Raw genomic sequence first — 21,410 nt, 5'->3', positions numbered from 1 at the left:
ACAAGCATAATAAGTTTGTACACTAGGAAACAGACAAGCAAAATAGACAAACAATTCCGTCAAAAGTACAAAGGCAGCGCTCCAGTTTAGAATTAAATAAAATTATTTTAGAGTTATATAAAAATATAAAATTAGGAAACAACTTCACCTTCACTCAAAATGATTTGCCCAGAAACAAATAACATATGAGACCAAAGAGTGCCTGTTAGATGTATCCAAAATGAATCATATCTCATGTTTACCACTACAGAGACATCAGAGCCAGCAGCAAATGTCAGAAGGACTTGCCGAGATCAAGCCGTTCTTGGCGGGGTACATGACTGGTCAGGTGATCACCTCTGACCAGTGTTGGGGAAAGTTACTTTTAAAATTAATGCATTACAATATTGTGTTTCACCCTAAAAAATAATTGTGTTAATTATTTTGTTATGTTTTCTCCTCCGCCATTGCAGCTCACTGGGAGAAATGCTGCTTTCTGCCTGTCTAGAACGTGACAAGTGGAGTGATACAAATGGTGACAGTCCCGTGCTGATACTGATGAAATATCAGCCAATCATAATTAAGGACCAGAACTCAATGTTATATATACACCGTTACAATCAAAATGATTGTGTCTCATTCACTAACCATGTGTACGCACAAATTTGTGTGTGAAATGCGCGTAGGAATGATTTTATTACAAAATATAGGAATAACCAAAAGCACTTGTACACACAAAAAAAACACTTACTCTGTAGTGTATGGCCTTATAATCATGTTAAGAAGTTATATAAATATGAAATTTCATCCTAACAAGACTTTAATTATATTAACGTATGTTACATTAAATGTATCATATAATCCAGATATAAAATTACATAAAATTAACTAATACTGTATATGATGAAATATGTTTCATCATATACAGTGATTATGTTCAGCTGCAAAGTTTCTCTGAATAACGTAGATATACATGTATGTACAGCTGGCTCATGAGAGGTCTGTAATCTGGGTCTGTATGAAAGGTGTTTATTGTAAGAACTGGTGAGAATGGCACGCTTGGCATAGCTCAAAGATAATCACATAATATTATTTTTCAGCCCTGACACTCAAACCATTTTCCTATTCCATTCTGGTATATATTTGAGTAATTAAATTAATTAATTAATTAAATTAATCATAGACGTGACTAGTTGACTACTTGTCGACTAGAAAAATATTTAGTCGGGGACAGCCCTTGTGCTCAACAACAGAATTAAACACTGCTGAGACCATCTCTTTCAGGTGATCATGATTTGTGAGGAATCAACCTTGACAAGATCTTGAAAAATTACTTTTAAACCATTTAACCGATACCATTAATCAGTCAAAATTCCTACTGTTGGTTAACCAGTTAATTACGAGCATCCCTAATTTCTATGATTCAGTGTGTTATAAAGTACACATTGCTAAAGAAAAGAGACAAGAAAAGAGTTTAGACTGAGTGTAAAAAAAATGTGCTTGTGTGTGTCTTTACCATTCTGTTTGCACCTTCATTTAACACTTTAGTAAAAGTAAGAGTAAAAGAAAAGCTAGTAAAGCTAACTAGTTAGTAAAGCTAAAATAAATCTAGAAGAAAAGACCAACAAATTTTAATTTTCACCCCCAGTGAGAAAGGATTCTTGTTCAATGGGTTTAAGAATATGGGGTGAAATTAAAAGTTCTTAAAAGGTTCCATGAGATTTGCTGTATTATAGAAATGCATGTACTTACAGGCGCAGCTGGAAAATGATCTGATAGCTCATAAGGTTCTTCAGGAACCCACTGCCTGTGCTCCAAACACCATAGGACCTTCACAGATAAGCAAACAAAAGATAAGATACAATTATATATTAACTACCACCTAAATCTTTTACAGAAAGATGTTTATCACAGTTATGAAAAAAAAAAATTACACACAAAGCAATAAGCACTATACACACCCACTCAAAGGATAGGATCCAGCAGCCACGTGCAATGCCTAGCAGGATATTAAGCGTCCGCCGTGGGCTGCCAGACACCACATGAGTGGTGCTTTCACACACATTATCGACCACTGTAAAACCACCCAGATTTCTGACCAGCTGGAAGACTACCTCTTGCTTCCTAAACACAAATGCACAACAAACAAAAATCATAAACTTCAGGTTTTCTGCAGAACTTAAAATCTTCATCGACCCTTCAACAAAATTAAGGCCTTATAAAGGTCTTAAACCAGAGCAGAAAGTCTTAAAGTCATGGTGTCAAATGCTGCATGCAGTGGAAAAATATATATATATATATATTTTTGTCCTGTTTTCCAATACAAATATCTAAACATGCAAATGTAAAATGAAGTCTTGGAAAATTGAATAAAAGTGAGTTTATGATTAAAACAAGAACACATGTCCACCAATGAGTTATGAAAACTAAAATTGCTTCATTTTGATCAACTTCACAGAAAATAAGTCTTCTTTATATTTTGTTATTTTGCATCTCAAGAAAATGAATCTTGATTTAAAGGTGCAGTAAGCAATTTCTGATAAATGCTGTTGAAAGTGATCAGACTGTGCACCACCACACACTTGTAGCCAATCATCAGTAGGGGGTATGTACATTCAGGATGTAGAAGAGAGACTGAGCAAGAGGGAGATTAAAAGAAAGACTGTAGTAAGAGAGATGGCTGAGACCAGTGGTATGCACAGACCTCCGCGAGGGCAGGGGCGCAATTATGTGCTCGTGCATTTGGAGACGGAGCAATAAAGAAAGTGGTGTGTTTGTTTGGAATGTGATGCTGCACTCAATATTCCACACTATGCCAGGGCACTCAGTTGTTTACGGTCCAAGCAAATGCTCCACTTATGTACCACTCATGCTCACCGGTAAAACAACTTTCGCTTAAATCATTCTCCGACATTTAATTTCTCTGTACTATACATCTTACTGTTTGTAAGGATTTTCGGTAGCACTTTTTACAGTACGTGTACTTTTCTGGTACATGTATAGTAATTATGTTGTACATACAGGTAAAAGAGTGGTAACACAAGGTACTTACCTGACATGTATGTACATGGAAACTAATAGGAAACACTGCTGTACTTTCCAATGGTACATACATGTTAACTACTTTGTACTGTTGGGTAATAACAGGCACCTACTTATAGTGTCTGTATATGATAACTAACAGACACATTACTGTACTTACTAATGGTATGTACATGGTAAATATTTTATACTTGCAGACAAGTGTGGGTAATAACAGGCACTTATGTATGGTAACTAGTAAGACACCTTACTGTACTTACTAGTGGTATATACATGGTAACTATGTTGTACTTACAGACAAATGTGGGTAATAACAGGCACTTATTTATGGTAACTTGTAAGACACATTTCTGTACTTACTAGTGGTATATACATGGTAACTATGTTGTACTCATGGACAAGTGTGGACACAAATAACGGACACTTAACTACTGTGAAACAAATGTGCAAAAAGGCTTTTGACACATGACACTTAACTACTGTGAAACAAATGAACAAAAAGACTTTTGACACATGACAACTGAGTATACCAAGTACAGTTGCAGTGTTACTGAGATGTATGTATGTCATCAAAATACCCCTATTAAGTGAATTACTGACCTGTAAAGATTAGGCAAGTTAAACTGCAAAAGTATATCATCCAGTACTCAAGAAGTATCTTGTATGGTACAAGCCTAAGTAACAACCCTAAGTAATGTGTAAATTACGCATTAACTAACTGGTATATTCACTAGTACGTTCATAGTAAGTACATGGAAATAGGACTGTAAAATAAAGTGCACCCTTATACATAAACATTACATAGGAATTACCAGCTCTTACCAGGTGTAACTTACACATTAACTAACTGCTATACTCACTAGTATGTTCAGAGTAAGTACATGGAAATAGGACTTAGGACATAGGAATTAACGCGATCTTATGAGAATACGCGTGTATTTTTACATAAAATGTGGTTCTATCACACGTACATTTACTTATGTTTTCATTCACACAAAAACGTACAACACTGATGTATTTAGAGGACTAAAACGTAAAAATACTATACTTTTTAATACTTTATTAATACTAATACTTTAATACTTGCGTATTAACAGCAATAAAAATGTAAATCATGAAACGTAAAGTTTGAATGTAAATGAATTCCCCTGTAATAAAATCATGGGATTAATGTTTTAAATCTATTCAATTGTCATATCAATAGCTACGTTTAGTCACATTTTTGGAATACAGTTTACTCATCTACTTAATATGAAATAACATTTCTGTTCATGACTTGTAATATTTAGTTTGTTTGCTGTGAGACACATAAGGCGTTTTCTTCTATGCAGCGACTGATAATACAACCATAAGATACATCAAAACACAACATATATTCACAAATCACACCCATTTTATTCGTTTGCTGTACTCCATATCTTTAGAATCCATATGTTTGTAAGGAACAGATCCAAATTCAGCCCTTTATCCATCAATCTTCATCTTCATTCTCAGCAGCAGCGACAGTCACATCCAAAGCGCTCATTATAATTTAAATTTGAAAGTAGCGCCTCCCTCGAGAAGCATTACGACATGGTTTACGGCACTGATAACGAACGCTCATTGGCTCTCACCTGCATATTCTGCTCTGTAAAAAAAAAAAAAAAAAAAAAAGAAAACTTTTACCGCCAGAGAGGACTGCGACTGCAGCTCATCATTTGAATTACTTTTGGTACGACATTTTCGCAATAAATAAATTGTTGTGATTATTCTTGTTTGTCTGTCATTCTTTTATTTAAAACAGTATGAGTTTTAATAAATGTTTATGGGTAGGTTTAAAGGTAGGTGTAGGATTAGCGGCTCAAAAAATCGTTTTAATGTTATATTGTCATTTTCCTACACATTTCTGTCCATTATGATTAAAATGAGTATGTTTTGGTTCAGGATGGGGTTTAGGGATCTTACATTTATCTACAAAACGATAAAAGGGAAATTATACATATAACTTTATGACATGAAAGATTCGTAAATATTTAAAAAAATTTCGCTCTAAAAATGTAAGTTTTTTTTAATTTAGTGCTATAAATACGTCAATATTGCACGTTTTAGCACCTTTCTAAACGTAAAAAAAAAATGTATGTTTTGTTACCTTTTGAAAGCTACGTATGCTCTTACCAGGTGTAACTTACACATTAAATAACTGGTATATTCACTAGTACGTTCAGAGTAAGTACATGGAAATAGGACTGTAAAATGAAGTGCACCCTTGTACATAAACATTACATAGGACTTACCAGCTCTTTAACCTTTGTAATAATAAGCTTAAGCATTTTAACTATTAGTAAGTACGGTAATGTGTCTTACAAGTTACCATAATAAGTGCCTGTTATTACCCAAACTTGTCTGTAGGTACAAAATTTATCATGTACATACCATTAATAAGTACAGTAATGTGTCTGTTAGTTACCATATATGGACACTATAAGTACAGCAGTGTTTCTTATTAGTTTCCATGTACATACATGTCAGGTAAGTACCTTGTGTTACCACTCTTTTACCTGTATGTACAACATAATTACTATACATGTACCAGGAAAGTACACGTACTGTAAAATAAAGTGCTACTGGATTTTCTTGTATAAATGTCTCAATTACAGTAGGCATATAGATAACAGTTAAGATATTTGTGGCTTTAAAGCAATATTTTATAGGCTATATAAAATCTTGGCGGTTACAGAAGCACTGAACGGCCGCTGACGCACTCAAGATCGCATCTCCGAAAACGTCAAAACAAATTGTAAAATAGGCGCTGTTATTAAATATGAGTCACATATTTCAGGTCTAAACAACTACATTCTCGCCTAAAAAACTATTAAAACTACAGTTCGTGGTACAAGAAGTAGTATTTGTAAAAATTACGATTGATTTGATCGGCCGCCATGACGGTCACTTCAAGCGGAGTGATACAAACGGTGAAAAGGCAGTAGGAGTGCTGTTATCACTGAAATATCGCATGACTATCAGCCAATCAGATTCGAGAACCAGACAGAACTGTTGTATAAATCGAAATATATCAATATGGAAAAAAATGATCAAGATTACATTTTTGCCATATCGCCCAGCCCACACTCTTATCAGTGTGGATGGCATTGGGATGTCCGTTAACAGTATAGCACTGCAAAGATATTTCAGACTTTTTATCCATAAGCAAAAAATTAAAAAGAACTTCACTGTTAATAGGCCTATATCACAAAATTAATCTTTGCTAACTCAGTTTCTCCACACTGCCTTTCAATTTCTTCTCCTTCATTCTTAATTTTAATGTTTAGTGTGCATTTAGGCTATGAATAAGATTTGCAACTTCATTAAAACAATATTTGAACTCCATAACCTTAGACCTATTGCTTATTTTACATAATATCGAACCAGCATATCACAAAGAGCATTCTGGGTTGAGCGAGTGGGCCCTGAGCAGACTGAGTGAGCGGAATCTTCAGAAAGGCGCTTTCCGCTCCGGAGAAAATATTATCACTCTGCTCTACTCACATGATCTGGTTGGAACATCCCTGATCATCAACCTGGTGAATGGCAGCTTTATGAGACTAATGAGCATAAGTAACAGAGGGAAAAATGTAACTAAACCATTTTATTTCCGTATAGAGTAGGTAGTCAGCCAAAATGCCCATTACCTCTGCGTGTAACGCCACCACATTAAATTCAACCCAGTGACACTTGTCATGAAATCACCACTAGGTGGTGCAAAGGGATGGTTTGCACCATTGCGCAAGGCTTCTGTGACATTTGTACTTTTAAATGAAGATAAAATAACAAAATAAATTACTGGTAATAACAATAATAATAATAAAACATTTGATCTCGGCTAATTATTTATTATAAGTGCATATGTTCTAGCTATTTGAATAGCCTACTGCTACAGTGAAATAAATATTACAGTGATGGCAGACAAAACACTTGAAACTACATTTAATAATTCACTGATGTATTTCAACAGGTCAGGTATGCACAATTTGTTTTATGGTTTTCCCCATAGTAAAAAAAATCTTCTGTTTTCTACAAAATGCAGCGTGATCCCTAATCAAGATTTGAACGGCCCTCTTGCACTTTAATAAACATAAAAAAATACACAACAAGACCATCATCTCACACAGTCAGAGCCAGAAATTTCCTCTACAAATTATGTGCAATGATTATTTTTACTATTGCGAAGTGAGAGGAATAAAAAGCGCTCCTCTTCCATGTGCACGGACGCGCTGGTTACTGCTGCAAAAGTGAACTTCTGTTCTGGACATTTCGCAGAAAGTCAATTCGTAGTCGAGGAAGCAGTATCACTAATGACACAGGTTCAAATCCTGAAAAAAACACGAGTGTAACATAGTTCGTATATACGGGAAAAAGTAGACGGGAACCGCTGAATGTTCAAACAATAATCTTTAATAAAATAAACAAAGAACAAAAGGAAAGTAATGCCGGCAGACCCTCGCGGACATCTGCCGGCCACACAAACATAATAAAACATAAAATAAAGTCCAGGCCTGGTCCTCTCGCCTCCGTGAGAGACTCAAGGCCGGCGCGCCTCACAGGTGAAGATCATTAACACTTGCGTCACCGGCCTTGCGCCGTTCCCTCACGGCTCTCACCCGCCCTGCTCGTCACATACCCCCATCGCCCACTGCGCTTACTCCCCCCGGGGCCTGTCTCGGTGGCCGCAGCACCTGGGGGTAAGGACAGATGAGACGAGAGAAAGGAGACGGAAGCAAGGGGAGCGGCAGGACGAGAGAGGGGAGAGAGGACAAAGAAAAAAAAAAAATTCTGGGTCCGGTTCCCAGACACACTGCCACTCGGTCCTCAGCCTGCCGAGAGGCTCTTCTTCGCGGTGCCAAGCGATTGCACTGGACGCTCGGTGGATGGCCCGATCCTCGACTGCCTCCTGGCGGCTGGTGATGGCTACTCCAGCTGAGGGCAGCCGGCAGCAAGTCCGCCGTCCCCTGCTCCTCCCCTTCATGGCGGACGGCAGCAGGCTCCGGCCCACGGCAGACGACGGCACTCCTCAGCTCCCTCCAGGATGGCAGCCACCCCACCTCGTCCCAGGAGTCTCCGTCCCACCTTTCACCAGGCTCCGGTCTTCACTTCCGCGCTGCCCGAACTCCGCAGCACCGCGATCCCCCTCAGCAGCGAGGGCTCTCCGACAGCATGTCCCTCCTTCCTCCCGGGTTTTGGCACCAATGTAACACAGTTCGTATATACGGGAAGGAGGAGGTGGGAACCGGCGAATGTTCAAACAATAATCCTTCATAAAATAAACAAAGAACAAAACGAAAGTAATGCCGGCACACACAAACATAATAAAACATAAAATAAAGTCCAGGCCTGGTCCTCTCTCGTCCTTCACTGTCGTCGCTCTTCCTTTTATGCTCCCGGAGCTCCTCCGTGAGAGACTCAAGGCCGGTGCGCCTCACAGGTGAAGATCATTAGCACTCGCGTCACCAGCCTTGCGCCGTTCCCTCACAGCTCTCGCCCGCCCTGCTCGTCACAACGAGCTACTGAGATGTGTGTGTCCTGCAGTTCTAAAACACTTTTTTTTTTTTTTTTTTTTTTACACCATAATTTTTTTTGCTTACATTTATAGGCTATAATTTATCATATAAGTGCATAATGTTCCAGCTATTTGAATAGCCTACTGTTACAGTAAAATATTAGTGTCGGAAGACAAAACGCTTAAAACTACATTTAATAAATCACTGATGTATTTCAACAGGTCAGGCATGCACATTGAATCATTTATTCGGATACAACACAGAGATCTGCACATAACATGCAAAAAAATATAGTGTCCATGAATTAAGAAATTGTTGATTATATTTGTATAGTAAATTGTTCCTTTGTAAATTAATTAAGGACCCGTTTATCACTTTTTATTAAAATATTTCTTTGTTGCCTACTAAAAATCTGAGAACATTGTTAGGCTATTAATTCGTTTTGAAAAACGAAGAAACTAAAAAATAGGCTAAAAGGTACCCACAATTTAACTACAGTGGAATTAAAACGCAGGGGCGAAATATCCCAATAAAACATCCTTATGTTTTTCAAATTATTAATAGCCTAAAACATGCAGTTCACACATGTCAGCACGGGGTTCCATAAATTGGCCAAAATATTTTCAACATGGGCCTACACAAAGTTCTGGAACAGTTAAACTTATTAATTATTGCAGTTTTGAATAGAGAGATCAGTGTTTGCATTCCCTGTGTCTGGGATGTAAAATTAAGATGACGCAGTAACCTCAATAAAGACATTAATAATATTAATGCGCTTTGGTCCATAATTCAGAACGAATTCAAAAATACCATAGTTTTAATATTACATTTATTTAATATTACATTTACAGGCTTAAAAATTTCCATGGATTTCCATTTTACACCAAGCAACAAATATCCAACAGACAGAATTTTTTATATATATTTATATATATATATATATATATATATATATATATATATATATATATATATATATATATATATATATATATATATATATATATATAAAAAAGGATCCCATGATCCCTGTAAAATTTAGGCTAATTATTGGGTTGAAAATGTTGCTCATGGTAAATGTGTGAAGTGTCTGCAGCCTGGTGACAAAGAACATGTGGAACAGTGGGTCTGTACCATTTCATTTTGCTTGGGAAAATCTGGCATAGTCAATCTGATGAAGCAATCTGATTCTGTTTGAATTGTTCAATCACTGAATAATTAAATATTTAACAATTAATAAACTTATGTATGGAAGTTTATTAATGCCAAATTTTGCCCAATGTTTGAAATAAAAAGCTTGTTGAATTGCACTAATTGAATTTTTTTTAATGCATCGCATTTTTAAGGGCTGCATTTTTATAGGCTGAAATTCAGTGTGGTCATATATTTAAGCTGTGAATATTTCACTTCAAAACATTCACACATTTTCATTATTAAAATTCGAAGATTCATATTCATAATCATGATTCATGATCAAACCGTCAAACTCCTGAAATCACGTGACTTTGGCGCTCCGAACCGCTGATTTGACACGCTGATTTATAACGCTTCGAAGCTTCATGAAGCAGTGTTTTGAAATCTGCCATCACTATATAAGTCATTATTTTTTTTATTTTTTTTGGTGCATATTCTCTTCGCTTTATAATATTAATATTGAACCACTGTACTCACATGAACTGATTTAAATATGTTTTTAGTACATTAATGGATCTTGAGAGAGGAAATGTCATTGCTGGCTATGCAGGCCTCACTGAGCCATCAGATTTCAACAAAAATATCTTAATTTGCGTTCTGAAGATTAACAAAGGTCTACGGGTGTGGAACGACATGAGGGTGAGTAATTAATGACATTATTTTCATTTTTGTGTGAACTAACCCTTTAAATGTGTTATAGACTAAATACGATAAAGCTATTCTAGCTCTCTCCCGGATTATATAACAAATAAAGGGTTAGTTCACCCAAAAATGATTTTTTTTTTTTTTAAACCATGTAGTGAGGTACCATGTTTGGTTTTACCTGTGGTGATCTAATTAGAGTACTTTTTAAAATAAGGATAGAGTTCTAACTCTAGATATTTTTTAGATATTTGTGTATTAAATTTACCTCTGTCTATCTCAAGCTACTCTACTGTCAGCTCAAGCTTTTGTCAAATCTGTCATGTTTTCAAGAAACAAAACATAAACATACATACACACATAATATATATGAGCAATATCACACTCGTAGCCGTGCGATATGGCTGTATATCAGCACGCTGTGATTCGTCCGTAGGCACGAGGCCGCAGGCCGAGTGCCGTAGGTAATCACAGCGTGCTGATATACAGCCATATCGCACGGCTACGAGTGTGATATTGCTCATATATATTATGTGTGTATGTATGTTTATGTTGCGTTTATACAACAGTTCGACGGCACGAGTGTGTAAATAAATAAGAACAACAACGGAGTGTCTTTAAAACCCTCTTTTGTGCAGCACTACTTCCTTCCGCCACGGATTCAAATCTCAATTTGACAGTTGGACCAAGCCTCCGTTACTAATTCTAAAACGTCACTTCAGAACTAGTAACGAAGGAATGTTGAGTCGCTTCATTGAAACACATTGAATTTTCTACAGTATTAGAGAGAGAGAGAGAGAGCGCGAGAGAAAGAGAGTAGGCTATTACCTGTGTCTGGTATATTGCATTACATTCATTCATCAAGTCGATGTCCATAATATTACATCCTTTATACAAGTCCGTTTGAATGTCCGCTGAGGTAAGCGATCTTTGTATTTGTCTTTTTTTTAGCTTTGGGAATTTTCCATCCATAAGATAACACCACAGCGCTTAAAAACCACTTCCTTTTTCTTCACTCAAAAACATATAACATAACACAACATATGTTTATAAATTTTAATGTTTTACATATTTGAAGCGGAGAAGAGTCTGATGTCCCGTCTAGTTGTAGTCAATGTGCTATATAAGGATGTAACGTAACGTTTATTATTATCAAATTTAATATAGCACAATTCGACTTGCTCTGTAACAAATAATAAATTAATAAGACCAAAGATTGCCCGTTCTATGTACTCAAATTGAATTATGTCTCGTGTTTAACCACTATAAGAGCCAGCGGCAAATCCCCAAGGCACTGGCCGAGATGAAGCTGTTCTCGGCGGTTACAGAAGCACTGAACGGCCGCTGACGCACTCGAGCTCGCATCTCCAAAAACGTCAAAACAAATTGTAAAATAGGCGCTGTTATTAAATATGAGTCACATACGGTTGATTTGATCGGCCGCCATGGCGGTCACTTCAAGCGGAGAGATACAAACGGTGAAAAGGCAGTAGGAGTGCTGTTATCACTGAAATATCGCATGGCTATCAGCCAATCAGATTCGAGAACCAGACAGAACTGTTTTATAAATATATATATATATATATATATATATATATATATATATATATATATATATATATATATATATATATATATATATATATATATATATATATATATATATATTCTGGCCCTGATAATTATCACATACACTTGCTCTATTTCCGTAAATCCATTTTTATGAACAAATGAATGAATGATTCTCGGAACCGGCCCCCAGATGTGTCCACAACATCCCTTTTAAAAAAAGTTTAGACACCCCTGGCCTAGAGAATCATTCATTCATTTGTGTAAATATTGCTATTTTTAACTACCATATGGGCCCTTATTTTAATAAATCTATTTTAAAAAATCTAAAAGGTGTGCATCATGCCTGACATTTACATGAACACACTATAGTTGGTTTTATGACTTCATTCAGAAAGTCATTCTCTTCAAAAGATATTGAAGTTAGAAAAGTGTACCAATGTTGTTTGTAACTTTAGAGATTGTCCCTAAATGAATTGCTATCGAACTAAGCAGTTTCACTTAACGTGGTTTATTGTGATAAGACCAAATTTGTTATATACTACATACAGTTAAGCAGATGAGCACAGAATATTAATGCAACGTGCAAAAGCGTCTTACTCCCATAGGCCATATTATAAAGAAAATGCAAGCGTGTGTTGCATGATGTTTGTTTTTGTTTTTGTTTTGTTTTTTACAGCAAAGCACTTTCTGGGCTCATCTGCTTATATATCTGCTTATAATTGTCAAATAGCTAGCACTAGTCAGTATGGAAGGAAGATTAGTGAAGGCAGATATATAATATGTAATGTGTGTTGACAAACAATATAAAAATGGATGAAACATATAGGGCTAAATACATAACATTTAAAAAAATAATCTTCCCCCAGCAGCGGGGAAGATTAACTTGCGTGTGTTATTTTTATTTGTGTTAGAGTTGCACAATTCTGGATAAAATGAGAATCAAGATTTTTTTTTTTTTTTTTTTCATTTCAAATAGAAATCATGATTCTCCCATGATTCTGAATAGACAACTAAACAAAATTGTATATAATTATTTACACAAAATATTAGGACAAAATATTAATTGCTTCTAATCTAAAAATATTTAATTAATTTAATAAAATGGGTTAGAATGAAAGATTTAAAGTCCCTGTAAAGACAATTCTGAGAATTCTTTCTAAACACTTTATAAATGTTACAAATGTATTACTGAAACACATTACAAAGACTGAATTGTGTAATGCTTAACCCTCAGGGGTCTGAGGATTTTTGAATGAATCATTCAATGTCAAATACATTTTAATAGGTCACTTGCCGCCTCCTAGTGGCGTAACAATGTAATCGATACAACCGTTATTTGAAGCGACAAGTTTTAAAATGATTTGATCTGATTGAATCAAGATCACGATCTGTAGACACACTGATGTGGATGTGTCCACATTAAAGCATTTCAGTGGGCTTAACCCTCTGGGGTCTGAGGATTTTTGGGGCCCTGGAGAAGTTTTGACATGCCCTGGCATTTGTGCTTTTTTCAGTTGTTCATAAACATATTAATGACAAAAGTGTCATTGCACTGTATTCAGCACAAACTAGGCTACCATAATATGTGAGGGACATGCATGTACATGTTTGTGTTTTTGAAGGAATAACGTTTATGCGTGGTTATTGAAAAAACAAAAAAACTTAAGTCACTGAAATAAGGCGAAAAAAAAATGTAATCTGTGTTCACAAGACTTCTGGGTATTGGAGGTTGTACACTAGTGTCTGTCTATTTATATCTGGTTTATTTCTGCTTTTGTTATCGTGGTTTCACTAAAGCAGAGTTCAGACTGCACGATTTTAGCCCCGATTTTGGCTTGCCGACAGGTTTTGAGAAATCGCCGACAAATGCCCGAAATCACAGGCAAATCGGTGCTCGTTCACGCGAGTGACAATCACGCAGTGTGAATGAGCAAAGACGCGATCTGAGAGAATCGCCGACGAGTCGCAGACACCCGTGAGATATTTGGCATGCTAAATATCTGGACCTGTCTGCGATTCAAAATCCTGCTGTGTGAAAAGTGTTCTGACTGAAAACTACATCGGCGATGACCGACAGCCAATGAGAGAGCAAGATACAGAGCAGCGGGGAGTTCGGGAGTAATAGACCACAATATCAGCAAGCATGGCTTCATTCACATAAACATTACAATTCTATCAAACAGAAACAAAGCAGAAACATTTGCTTGACCATCCGCAACAGCAGCACATTGAAAAGTTATTTATTTAGTTCCAACTGTCTTTGCAGAACACACAATCCACAGTCTCTCAAACATTTCCTCCTCCATATTCTTCTCTTATTTATGTTGTTTTCGCTGCAAATCAGCGCACAGGCAATTCATATTTCAAGCTTCTTGCGGGCTACTATTTTTAATAATAATCCCACCGTGTGTCTCAATCAGCTCCCTAGTTCAGTAGTCAGGGCACTGATGAGGGTATCAGCCACATTCACTTTCATTATATACTGAATTCACTACCTAGGGAGCTAGGGAGCTGATTGAAACGCAGGGCCAGTCTCACGTGAGAACTCCGGTCTTGAACGCGTGATATCGCGTTGTTTCCTTGTCACGTCTCGCGTGTGTTTGGTTGTGAAACGTAGTTTGCGTGCCAGACAGAGTTGTCGGCGATTCTTCCTATTGTAAAGTCAAGCAGTGTGAAACCTTCTATCGCCGATCCATCGTGCAGTTTGAACACAGCAGCGACTGAATGCTGGCCAAGATAGTCATGCAGTGTGAAAAGAACAGTGACCCGACTACTTTGAAAATCGTGCAGTCTGAACTCGGCTTAAAGGTCACTGGTTTCTCTGTTTGATTTCTTTGTTTTCTGTTTGGACTTCTCTGTGGATTTTGACCCTTGCCTGTTTGTGGATTACGTGTTGGATTACCCCATTAAAGCTGCATTTGGATCTTACCTTCTTGTCTCTGTGTTTACGTGACAGATTCTGCGGTGGTATTACCGGTGTTACCTCAGACTCCAGAATGTTAAACAGATCGCTCTTTACAGCAGATTTAGTTCAAAAACAACTGACCTAAATATGATTTTCAGTTACAATAATTCATCCTAAAATTCAACATTAGTAGGCTGATTTACTTTTCATCATCAGTCATGCACACACTCAGAGGATCCCCAGTTCTTGGCTAATTTTCAGTCAGACAGTGAAATTCATTCACTGGAGAGTCGCTCTGAGCAGATCATTGAATCAGTGATTTGTTGACTCGAGAACAGCTGCAATACGGTCAGTCCAATTTGCGAATGAATTGTTGATGTGATTTGGGAATCGATTTTACAGGATGAATTTTATGCTTTGGAAAGAAGTGAAGTAAAAGTAAAAGTTGCTCAAAATAAAAATACTCGAGTAAAGTACAGATACTTGAAAAATAAGTACAGTAACGCAGTAAAAATAATTTGTTACTGTTCACCACCGGTATATAGTATATATAGTGTTGTGTTTATTTTACCAGTGTTGTAGTCGAGACCAGCTCATTCGGTTCCGAGTCCAGAGAGGGGCGAGTCCGAGTCGAGACCAAGACAGAGACCAGAGAGGGTCGAGTCCGAGACGAGACCGAGATCAAAGAGGGACGAGTCCGAGTCGAGACCAAGACCAAAAAGTTCAAGACAAGTTCAAGTTCACATAAGTTTGGCTCTGAGACAAGACCTAAAGAAATCTAAAGACCTAAAAGAATATGTAAATGTTTGCTGGAAACAATAAAATTGGCACCATTCTCATCAAATATACCATGGCATGTACATTGTATTTTATTTACTTAAGAGTGATATTGGTTTAAAAAATATTATCAGTTAAGGGTAAAAAGGCCACATAGTAGGTGGTGTAAAGGTAATTTGTTAGAAAAGATTTCTATTTTGAATAAATGCTGTTATTTTTAACATTTTTAAATCAGATTTTAAATCAATCGACTGAAGGATCACAGCATGTTATAAAAATATTAAGCAGCACAACTGTTTCCACTTTACAACTTTGAAAATTAATCAGCATATTAGAATGATTTCTGAAGGATCATGTGACACTGAAAACTGGAGTAATGATGCTGAAAATTCAGCATTGCATCAGAAAAAAATTATTTTTTAAAGTACATTAAAATAGAAAACGTCTCATGTTACGAATGCAACCATGGTTCCCTGAGAACAGGGAACGAGACTCTGCGTTTACCGCTATGGGAAACCGTCACTTGTTACAGGTGTCCGAATGCCAAAGAATCACACCACTCCAATCCTATTGGCCGGCGACAACCTATGACGTCATCATAGCGTGAACTTGTGGAAGCAAATTTGTAAAGCGAAATAAAATGGACCGAAAATTGCCTGTTGAATATTTTAGGTTGTAGTTTTAAACAGACTGAATATGTTGGAAGTGAAATCTAAAAGGTGAATATGAATCTTCTAATTTTTAATAATGAAAATGTGTGTGAAATGTTTTGAAGTGAAATATTCACAGCTTAAGTATACGACCATGTTGAATTTCAGCATATAAAAAGGCAAGCCTTAAAAATACAATGCATTAAAATGCAAGCATGGTTAAAGGGATAGTTCACCCAAAAATGAAAATTTGATGTTTATCTGCTTACCCCCAGGGCATCCAAGATGTAGAGGACTTTTTTTCTTCAGTCGAACGCAAATTATGATTTTTAACTGCAACCGCTGCCGTCTGTCAGTCAAATAATAGCAGTGATTGGGAACTTGAACAATAAGAGTCGAAAAAACTTCCATAGACAAATCCAAATTAAAACCTGCGGCTCGTGACGGCACATTGATGTCCTAAGACACGAAACGATCGGTTTGTGCGAGAAACCGAACAGTATTTATATAATTTTTTACCTCTAATACACCACTATGTCCAACTTCGTTCAACTTCCGGTTAGTGAGGTCTGATCGCGCTTTGACAGCGGAAGTGATGTCTCGCGCTCATTGAAGTATATGGGCGAGACATCACTTCCGTCATCACAACACGTTTTTTGACCTCACTAACAGGAAGCTGAACGAAGTTGGACATAGTGGTGTATTAGAGGTAAAAATTATATAAATAATGTTTGGTTTCTCACACAAACCAATCGTTTCGTGTCTTAGGACATTAATGTGTCGTCACGACCCGCAGGTTTTAATTTTGATTTGTCTAAGCAAGTTTTATTTACTGTTATAGTTGAAGTTCCCATCTACTGCTATTATTTGACTGACAGACGGCAGCGGTTGCAGTTAAAAATCATAATTTGCGTTCGACTGAAGAAAAAAAGTCACCTACATCTTGGATGCACTGGGGGTAAGCAGATAAACATCAAATTATCATTTTTGGGTGAACTATCCCTTTAATGCAATGCACTTTTTTTTTTTTTTTTTTTAATTAGTGCAATTCAGCAGGCTTTATATTTCAGAAACATTTGGCATTAATAAACTTCCATATTTATGACAAAAATACTATGACATGTAAATGATTTAGGCTAATTTCTTCATTATACACTTTAAAATATTAGACTAATGTCTAGAATAGCTCTTTTGCAACTTCTCTTGTTTTTAGTCAGCCTCAGATGCTCAGATATGGGGGTTGAGAGAGATTAGTAGCTTCAGGGTGGGGGTGCAGGACAAAAGGTGTAAATTGCGTGTCAGTGTGGTAGACAAAAAAAAAAAAACTACTGAAAGATATCCAGCATGTTGATGAGAGAGACGAAAATAAAAACTTATGTTCTTATTAGGGCTGTCAATCGATTAAAAATTTTAATATAATTAATTACACACTCTGTGATTAATTAATCTAAATTAATCACATGCATAATTTTTGCTATGAAAGTATTAAATATTTCAATTCAAATGAATCAATGCAGGGTTTTTCCTGGGTCAAAAATGGTCTTCGGTGGTGACAGACATGGTCATCCACACAAACAGTAAAAAGTGCCCTACCCACGTGATCTGTGAGCCCGATACTGACAATAAAGTACCCATCACTCTCACTGTAATTCTTTCTTGCCCTCTTTGCAAAAAAAAAAAAAAAAAAAAAAAAAAAAGTGATTTTATAGCTTTGTAAAAGAAGATTTTTTTTTGCTTAACCTGAAAAGTATTAAAAAGTAGCATTTAGAAGTTATATTAACTAATAATATAATTTTCTACCATATACAATTGAATGCACCTAGCTAACAACTTGCTTAGTTTAGACTGGAGTGAGGTGAAACAAGAACAAACTGATTTTATAGGTAGGCCTAATTTACTACACATTGTCATTTAAATAACCTGAAAATATTGTGGATTATTAAGGCTGATTTTACTAACCACTCTTGCTAAATTTCAGAGTTGTTCGAGTAAATGATTCATTATAGACCGTGTTGACCCATCAGTTAAAATGAATCTGTTCAAATGAGTCATTATATCGCGAATCTGACATTAGCGGGCGTTGACACGTTGCGTGAGAATCGCGACTGTTATTAGGACATCGCAAAAGATTTGTCAACACAGAAATTACTTCACCACTGGATAGGATAGTGTGGTTTAAGTCAGCTGCATGTGCAGGGCGCCTGTCAGAGAAGATGAGGTGAAAGGAAAAACATTCTCCGAATGCGCCTCGTGAAACATGGATTCGGTCTTACGAACTTTTAGCATTGTGTCAGTTGATTTAGATTATTATGTGTGAGGTAGAGAGAGTGCAAAGACGGTGCTTACTTTGAAAGAGCTCACGCGCACGAGAACGACTCCAGGTTCAAAGGTCAATATGGAATGGATTCATCTGCGTTATTTTTTTTAACGCGTTATTTTTTCTCAGATTAATTAATCGAAATTAACGCGTAATTTTGACAGCCCTAGTTCTTATGTTACTTGTACTATTTTTATTTTGCACCGTTTCAATTGTACACAGCAACTTATTTGGCAATAGAAATGTAAAATGTTGCAAGAATACGTTTTTTTAATAAACATTCAGCCAACACTGATTTGTTTGATACGGATCTGTTTTGAAATTTGTTGTTTTTCTTCTGTTGCTTTATCATTTATCCATTTATATATAGTCATCTCAGTTTCATAAGTGATTCACAAAACCAAACGCTTGACCAATCTACTGTTTCTTAAGCATCAAGAACAGTAAAACAAAGACTGTCACCCAACATCTCTTCAGAGCAAATATTTACAATGTTGTAATTATTATTTGAAAACAAACAATAAAAATGACAGAAAATTAGTAACAAAGGTAGTTTTCTGGTCAATAAATGTATATTTCAAACGAAATATGTTGGCTTGAAAAGGCCATCCTGAACCAGGTCTCGAACTCTGATTTTTTTTTAAAGCACAGTTGCGCCATGTGTTGTAGCATTATGCACTGGCCTATTTTCACTGCTGTCAAAACGTGTATGCAAAGCCTACACATTCACGTAGCCTATTAATGAAAACTACACTATCACAAATGTGTTTTATGTGTAGCCTATATAATTCTCATTTCTATTTTTTTTTTTATTTTGTCACTAGAAGAAAATACATAGGCCTATTAAGAAATATTTTAAAAGAGAAATATGGGGTATTAGTACTGCATTGAAGCGCAGTCCATGAAAAAGTAAACAATTTTGACATTTACTGTAGGCCTACTGTTTAAATTTATTATAAACAGAAAATGCTTACACACATGCTTACTTTTACTACATGTGGTGTGCATGTGATTTTTAAAAATCTTACTGATAGTATTATTTTAATCTCCACATGGCGTATTTGACTGCTACTTGCGAAAACGAGCTGTGATATGTCTACTCCATAACATGTGAAAATCTATTGTTATAGCATCACTTAGTGGTCAAGAGCATAAATTAATTTCCTGCCACAAATCGCGATGGTACCCGCGGTGACAAAAAAACATTTGTATGCACTCGGACAAGGCTTTTTATTATTAAGGCTTATTATTAATGCAAAATAATACAAATAATAATGACACTGCATGTAGATTAATCTTTTTTTTTTTTTTTTTTATTTGTATATGCTGGTTTTGGTGACAAAACATTTTTCTTTATTCAAAATATCCACAAAATTGTTGTCTATGCCATTAACTACCTGATATTTCGATTCTCAAATATATGTAAGTGAATGTGTTTTGCTGTAGAAAAAAACTTTATAATGATCATGTTCGTTGATCTATAATGCGTGATGTTAGCCATGTTAGTTTGTGCCGCAGTTCAGAGAATCAGATCTGTCGGATTTACAAATCACATCATTCACTTCTCCCAAAATACATGAAAGTACATGGCTGGTGAAGTGGGAGAAGAATAGAGTAAACTTTATAGTTACTTAAACAATGTATATCTGATATGAATAAAACACCTTGTCAATTTATATTTGAATGGATTGTTATTGCCGCTTCCATAGACATCAGTGTGTATTTTATGAACTATAAAATGTATTGTTTTGCCAGTACATATGTGTATTTAAATGTCTGAAACATAAAATAAACCTTGTATTTTGTATTTTGTATTTTGAATATTGTCATGTCAAGCGCTGAGCACGTCAGTCTCTGGCTCAACATGCAACATGCCAGCCAAAGCGCGAAAGCACATTTGAATTTACCAGGTGATCACGTGATGCACTAAAAGTTCTAAATGTCAAAGAGGCTTATGCCAAAGAGTTAACAGAATACATTACCCACCAATGCGACCGTGCACAATTTTAACTCGTACTTTAGCAAAAAATTATTGCTTTGGTAACCATTTTGGTCACAGTCTAGAGCCCTGAGAGGGGGGTCAAATGACAATTTTCACCTGAGATTTAGTCTCAAATTAAAGGGGGGTAAAATGACTTTAAAAAGATGGAAGCATCATTGTTATTTTTACACAGAATGGTAGGTCTGTTAGTAAAATCTGTTGACTTTAGCCATCTTTGTTGGATTATAAGCCAAAGGTGACAGTTCAAAAATGTGAAAGCAGTTTTCCAAAATTTGAAAACCTGTAACTCAAGTAGTATTAAAGATATCTTCTTATCCTTTTAGATTTAGGTTCTTAAACTTTTCTTTTGGTGTCTTCATTTTGAAGGCCCTATGTGGTTTAATTCCAGAGACATGGGGATTTCAATGTGGCTCCAAGAATAAACTGTTAAATTGTACACATTTTCAACAGTCAAAAACCAAACATGGGTCACTTTGCATTCGACAGATACTCTTTTAAAGAGGAATGTCTGAAGAAAAAATTTTGAAAATAGAAATGTATCTTGTTTCCTTCTATGAAAACAAGTGGATAGAACATTCATGTCTGATAGTCAAAAATATTATTTTCCCCAAGTTTGCGTGCCTGTAACTCAAAAAGTATTAAAGATATCTCAATAGATTTTACATTCTGGTTCTTGGCAAACTTTTCTTTTGGAATGTTTTTAAGGCCCTTTATTGTTCAATCCCATATATATGGGGATCTCAGATGCTGCTTCATGTCCAAATTGTTGAATATTACAATTTTTTTATGGTCAGAA

At 36.0% G+C, this 21,410-nt stretch overlaps 1 protein-coding gene across 1 annotated transcript in view; it reads right to left on the bottom strand.

Moving 5' to 3' along the window:
* The window catches only part of LOC137019898 (microcephalin-like), a 157,992-nt gene extending 149,969 nt beyond the window's left edge, over positions 1–8,023 (bottom strand). Inside the window, exons 1-3 of the mRNA XM_067385042.1 lie at positions 7,854–8,023; positions 1,941–2,103; positions 1,732–1,809 (exon numbers count right to left, since the gene is read on the bottom strand). Of these exons, the coding sequence (XP_067241143.1) occupies positions 1,732–1,809; positions 1,941–2,103; positions 7,854–8,023 (411 nt within the window). The remainder of the gene's footprint in view (positions 1–1,731; positions 1,810–1,940; positions 2,104–7,853) is intronic.
* Positions 8,024–21,410: the final 13,387 nt, after the last annotated feature.

Source organism: Chanodichthys erythropterus, chromosome 5 (genome assembly GCF_024489055.1).
Source record: "Chanodichthys erythropterus isolate Z2021 chromosome 5, ASM2448905v1, whole genome shotgun sequence".
Taxonomy (NCBI): Eukaryota; Metazoa; Chordata; class Actinopteri; order Cypriniformes; family Xenocyprididae; genus Chanodichthys; species Chanodichthys erythropterus.
This window is presented reverse-complemented; position numbering and strand designations above follow the sequence as displayed.